Genomic DNA, 6,886 nt, shown 5'->3' with positions numbered 1-6,886 from the left:
AGAGTTCACCCTGTGAGGCAGCTCACGCTCCTTTATCACTGAGTGGCTGGCACGTAGCCGGAGCAGGATGGGCTGCTCTGAGGTGATAAGGTTCTCATTCGTGTGAAGGTTGCACTTATTGGTTTCCCGTCCAGACACCGGTTGTTATATTTCTTTCCTTTTTTTGTTTTCGGGATTGAGCCTGCAACCAAGGTATGTGCCCTTCACCAAGAATTGAACCCAGGGCCCTTCATTCCATGGGCCGATGCTCTATCCACTGAGCCAAACCAACTAGAGCTGTTACATTTCTTATATGCGGTGATGGGATCATCCTTCTTTATTTATTTATTTTTATTTTTTTATTGATTAAGGTGTTGCCCTCACCCCCCTGTTATCCGTGTCCATTGGTTAGGCCTATATGCTTGCATATAAGTCCTTTGGTTGATCTCACCCCCTTACCCCCGCCTTCCCCTGCCTTCCCTCTGAGTCTGATGGTCTGATCGATGCTTCTGTGTCTCTGGATCTGTTTTTGTTCATCAGTTTAGGTTGTTCATTATATTCCACAAATGAGTGAGATCATGTGGTATTTATCTTTCTCTGACTGGTTTATTTCGCTTAGCATAATGCTCTCCAATTCCATCATCCTTCTTAAAGACCATTTCTGCTGCCCCAGAATGGACCAGTTGAGCCGCTTCAGGGCTCCACATACACAGAAATCTCAACAGTATCTTCCTTGGTGACTCTAAGGTGCAGATTATTCACAGTCATCTTGGAGCCTTCCAAAGTGCTAACAACGGGCTCAGCCGACAGCAGCTCTTTAGGGGAATCGTCCTGGTTCAGTAGTGTCCAGGATATGTTGGCCAAGGCTTTTGTTCCAAGCGAGAAGAGGAGAGCAGGAGTTGTGTATGCATCATTCTGAACCACTTTGGCGAGAGGGAGGGCACTGGATATGGAAAGCTTAGAAATGCTTGGCTCGGGCATGTGGTGGAGTAAGCTGCCTGAGGCTGGGAATTTCATGTTTACCAAGAATGGGAGCTGCAATGTCATCATCTTCATGCAAGCTGTATAAATTCTGTTTGACCTAGTGATTATTGACAATGTTATCCCTCATTCCAGCAGGATGGGCACAAGGTGGTTCTGAAATTTAACTAGTTAACAGAATTTCTGGAAGGATCATTTCTTTTCTGTAGTATCGACCAGACTCAGTTTCTGGTGCCTCCAACACAACGGCCTTGATAGAAAGTCATTTATAATATTAACTATAGTTTGAGCAATTATTTATAAACATCAACCACCCTAGTGACTCTCAAATGAAAACTAATATGTAATTATTTGCCTACCCAGTGAGATATCCCCTCATTTAGCCTGTGAGCCATCCTATGTTCCAACTTCTTAATGAACTACACAATCTGAGAGATTATTACAATTTAGTCCCTCTGGTTTCCCCATTACTTTATTGCTAGGTGATAGGAGAGTAATCTGATTGGGCTAATACAATTATAATTTGAAGAACAAATGATACAGTGTTTTGGAATTAATTTGAACCCAAGAGGACAGTACATTGATGACAGAATAAAAGTGAGTAGAGCAGTAGTCCTGGTTCTAAATTGGGTTACAAATCTTCTCTAAGTACATTTCTAAGAGGCTGAGCCTAAGGCATGAAGCACCAGGTCACCGTTGCAAATCTCTCTAACCTGATGGCTTAACTGTGGTATACATATAACATAGGACAAAAGATAGCCTCCTCTCTAGTGCACAACAAAACCACTGAGGCCTGGAGCATACCAGAAATATGTCAGAGGGGATAGAGCTATTGAATGTATTTAAAGAAAACTGAAACTGGACTTATTAGCTCACTTTTTAAAAGATTAGATTAACAGTGCACGAGGGATATAGGAATCGTAAAAACCGTAAGAATGGTACAAAAATGACTGAGTTTGGGACACACCTCTCTATAGCATCTAAAATGTTGCCCCTCTAGGGCACTAACTTATCAGAAGGGTATTAGCAAAACTAGATTGGAAGATCATGGAAGGTGACCCCTGACCACATTAAAAAATCATCACTTCCATGAATAGTCAATCTGGACCCTGAGACCTTTGGAAATACTCATCAATGAGTCTTTTACATGTTATACACTTACTGTTTACTATGTGTCAGGCATAGGGAATAATCCATCTAGAAATGTTGATAATAGTCCTTTGTTTGGTTGCCGACACTCACAGTGCCTTCCGCCCATTCAGACTCTCTTAAGCCACAGCTGATTGGGATTTTTTGAATTAGGGTGTCACTAAAGAAGTTAACTATGGAGAGAATGGCTGAAAGTTCATGCTCATGGAAGGGCTGACATGTCTGTTTTATGGCAGGTACAAGCTGAGAAAAAGGTGATCCTAAGATGTAGAGAGAAAAATATACAACTGACAGATTCAGATGACCAAAGGAGAAGTCAAATGCCCTCTGACAGACAAGATAGGACGTCAGTTCCTGATATCTCCCCAGATCATTTGAAATTTGATTGGACTTCATTTTTTGTCCTTGCACTCAGCAGGACAGGCGCATTTATATAATGTCCACCCATTCACACCCTGACACATGTACTTTTTATTTTTCTCAAGACACATTGAATGGGTTTTAGTTCCTTGCAACCCAGAGTCCCAACTAGAAAATAAATCAAAAGATAATAAGTACAATAGAGACATAGAGTAAATGTAAGGCATCAAGGAAGAAATAAAGGAACCTGAATGCCATTTGATCATTGACTTGCTGTAAAGCTATTCAGAGGAGATAAAGTTTTTTGAAAATGAGCCCTCAGTTTCTTTTTCTTGACTTGTCTCATATTCTTCAGCAATCTAATAATTTGTATCAAACTAAGGTGTTTTCATATGAGGGTTTTTCTTTCAACCTGTATAATAAAGGTCATTAGTAGGGATTCCAGAAGATAATTTTTTATTTCCTTTTTCAAAAGTTCACCTTCTATTCATCTTCCTCCTATTTCTTCTCCCACTCCCACCCCAGACACACACACACACACACCCACACACACACACACACACACACTCCACCAAAAGCTAACAGTTGACATACATCCAAATATTTGACTTAGTGAAAACCAAGCTACTACACATATGTATTTGTAGAAAGAAATTCTTTGCTTAACCTCCTCTTAGCTACATGCTTTTGTGTTTCAATTCTAATAAATAAAATGATATTTTGATGCAGTCTTAAAGGAGCATACCTACTTATGCCTGTGTAATAGTCATGATGCTCACCCTCACTCTCCTTTCCAAGTAAAGGCAATTTAAGTGCTAAGACTCTTATTCTTGGCATTAATTACTTATGTTGGCTGCTCTTTTTACATCCATATTCTTTTTTTTTAATATGTTTTATTGATTTTTTACAGAGAGGAAGGGAGAGCGATAGAGAGTTGGAAACATCGATGAGAGACAAACATCGATCAGCTGCCTCCTGCACATCTCCCACTGGGGATGTGCCCGCAACCCAGGTACATGCCCTTGACCGGAATCGAACCCGGGACCCCTCAGTCCGCAGGCTGACGCTCTATCCACTGAGCCAAACTGGTTTCGGCATACATCCATATTCTAATAAGAATAAATAATAATCATAGAATTGACTGGCCTTTCTATGAACCTCCTGGAAGATGCCTGCCAGTTTCTTCCATTCCATCTGGACAAAAAGAATAGCAACAACAGTTTACAAAGCATATTCACATTTACTGTAGGGGTATCGATTTCAGAACAAGTATACATGGAGCTTTCTTTAGGAGCATACAAACAGCAAGGTATATAAGAATTCCAAGATATGGTGCTGAGAACTAGTTTGGAAACCATGGCTTAGCATTTCTCAGCTAACTAACTAAATCTTGTGGGTTTATCTAACTGCATTCACTCAAGAAATACACCTCTACTATTTACAGCGATGTACATGCACATATGCCTATGCATTGAATATTTTCCATGAAATGACATCCAACTCCACAAGCCAAGGCTGGTTGGAAGCCAGATAGGATGGAATGTGTAAGAAGGAAATTACCAACAAAAGTTCAAATGGTTATGGTGAAGAGAATGGCATTGTCCAAGATTTGTAGATCCAAAATTAATCTGTTTATTTCTAAAAGGTATAGCTGCACAGGAACAAAAGGAAGAGAGAGAGAGAGAGAGAGAGAGAGAGAGAGAGAGAGAGAGAGTTCGCTGTTTGGTTTGTATTTTCTGGGTGATTTCTTTTAAGTGTCACTCCCGGCAGAAAACATATTCAGTGTAAGAGGTCCAGATCTTGTCATCTGTCTGGTCATGGGTGATAGTGCAGGTGCCAGTGGAATTGCATGCTACCATGTGAAAGCCAGCATCAGCTAGTTTGTCAAAGGCTTGTTCCAGAAAGTTAAACTTGAGGTAATATCGAGAAGTGTACCGCTCAGGAGGACGGTCAGGGTCTCTGCTCTCATTCAGAGTATCTCCAAATACTTCTTTGGCCAATGAGATCTTACCACACACCATGATTCGGGCCACGCGGCGGAATTTGGCATCTGTTTGGCTATCCCGACCCAGAGTATAGGAGCCTCGATAGCCAAGAGTGATGAAACCTGCCTTCTTGAGGTCAGAGCCAGTATTTGCTGTCAGAGCTGGGGGGTTATCAGGGCCACTAACTTGGATGTTATTCCTTGAAGAGAGATTACATGCGATGTCAATGTTGGTGGGAAGCTCTTCTAGATCACTTTGGCATAAATCATTGGCAACTGAGTTGATCATGTTGATTTTAGGAGCCAACATCTTCACTAACTCTGGTAGCTTGAAGTATTCTGCTTCTCTCTGGAGCCGACCACACTCTGGAAAGTGGTCAGGAAGCACTAGTTTCCGGTCTCTCATGTAGTCTAGCACATAGCGAAAGAGGAAACCATCCCGGTCTACAAAAAACCTCCCTTTGTTGTCCTGGATTAGGGAGCAAGGATTCTTTTCACTGAACATTTCCCAGAGCAGGGAGCCAGGAACACTGACCAAAGTAGGATAGCGAGTGATGTACACCTGACCACCCACATTGAGTTCAACAATCTCGGGAAAATGACTGAAATCCTTGCTTGATTTGGTACAACTTGATTTCTCTGGCATGGCCATATTGATCTGCAGAAGCAAAAGACATTGGTTCTAAGTAAAAGTTTACAGTATGGGGGTTCTGTTTATAAACAGAATTTAATTTTCTGCACTCATACACACTATATACCAAGAAAATCATGCAAACCATTATCTGTTTTTAACTTGAGAATGGCAGAATAGAAAAATCGCACATAATTTGGCCTTGCAATTATATTTTTAATGTCCTTATGAATGTTGGGTGTATCAAATGATCACAATCATCAATTCATGGCATGTTATCATAGTCCATTCAGGGACTTCTTGTGGTGTTTGTTTATTTGTTTTGGTTATTCTATTTTACTCTCAGTCCATTGCCATTCCTGTCCCTGGTCCCACCATAGGCTGCCATTCTGATGTTTAGTGTATATATATTCTGTGCATATATATTCTTGATGTTATTGCATTTCAGTCTTCATTTATACATATTTATACACTTTTCACACTCAGCACTATAGTGCTCAAATTCCTTCATGTTGCTATATGTATACCCAATCTCCTGCCTCTAACTGTGACATGATACTGCATGGTATGCACCCACTATGTTTTATTATCTACTCTGTCAGTGACAGACACCCAGGTTGCCTCTAACTCCCTGCTCCAATTTACGCTCCTGTACATGTTTCCTATGAACCTGTGAGAGAACACATTTAGGCTATATAGCCATCAGTGGTATTTCTGAATCACACTGTATGCATATACCTAATTTGACTAATCAGTGACATATTGCTCTCTAAAATGTCCTTTGTCTGCATTCCTACTTAATCCTCACATTCCCACCATGACTTGGCATTATCCAGATTTCTAAATTTTGCCACTCTACTGGGTATAAAGTGATACCTTGTTGCAGTATGAGAAAATTAATTATAAAATAAAGAACATGGGCAACTATCATAAGACCATCACTTAGTATCTTCTCAAATGTCCACTCATTCCTCACTTTTATATCCCAACTTCTGCCCCTACCATTTTACTAGAACCACTGTTTCCAACAAAAACATGGTGTGCTCATCACCTTTCTTTGCTCCCCATTCTCCTTTATTTCTATACTAGAGTTCCGGTGCATGAAATTCATGCATGGGTACAGTCCCTAGGCCTGCCAGTGATCAAAGCATGAGCATCTGGCGTGGAAGGGCAGGTCCCAGCTGCTCTCTGGGCAGCACCTGGGCCCCTGGGCCCCCACATGTCCCCCTCAATTTGAGTCACAGCGCCCGAGTCCCCACACAGAAATGCAGTGACTATGGCCAGGCACTGTGGGCTGAGGCAGTGTGGGCCTCTGAGCCGCCCAGTGGTGCCACATGGAAGCTGAACAGGCAGTGCACTCTCTCCCAGCCGGCCTCGCAGACCGGCTCTTGCACAAACCCACAGGAACCCCGACCAGCTCCTGCAGTCCCAGTGGCTGCAGCCCAGCTCACCTGGAAGAGGACATACGGGTGTGGGGGAGGCTCCTCACAGGCTCCTGGCCCCTGAGCGTGGGGGGGGGGGCGCTTCCCAGGTGTGCAAGCCCTGGTGTTTTCCTTGGTGTGCAAGCCCTGGTGTCCCAGGGGAGGGTAGCAGGGGGAGTGAGAGCAAGCTCGGTGGACACCCTGCATTCTCACTGCACCTCCATCTCCATCACCCCTGCCCCCAGGTAGCCAGTGAGAGGTCACAGCACGTCGCTGGCACCTGCCATGTTCCACGCTGCCCCCTGGTGGTCAGCGCACGTCATAGTGAGCAGTCGAATTCCTGGTCTCCCGGTCAAACTCCCAGTCGAACCACCACTCAAT

General features: G+C 42.9%; 1 protein-coding gene and 1 pseudogene across 1 annotated transcript; both read right to left on the bottom strand.

The window, feature by feature from the left end:
• Positions 1-3: 3 nt before the first annotated feature.
• LOC102773863 lies at positions 4-1,698 on the bottom strand (annotated as a pseudogene).
• Positions 1,699-3,943: 2,245 nt separating this feature from the next.
• LOC102770716 (BTB/POZ domain-containing protein KCTD12-like) lies at positions 3,944-5,105 on the bottom strand. Its single transcript, XM_015570462.1, has one exon. It carries the CDS (start codon positions 5,103-5,105, stop codon positions 4,227-4,229), a length of 879 nt encoding a protein of 292 aa, XP_015425948.1. The 3' UTR covers positions 3,944-4,226.
• Positions 5,106-6,886: the final 1,781 nt, after the last annotated feature.

The sequence above is a fragment of the Myotis davidii genome, unplaced genomic scaffold (assembly GCF_000327345.1).
Source record: "Myotis davidii unplaced genomic scaffold, ASM32734v1 scaffold546, whole genome shotgun sequence".
Classification (NCBI taxonomy): Eukaryota; Metazoa; Chordata; class Mammalia; order Chiroptera; family Vespertilionidae; genus Myotis; species Myotis davidii.
Note: the sequence above shows the minus strand (reverse complement) of the source record. Positions and strands in the feature narration are given on the sequence as shown.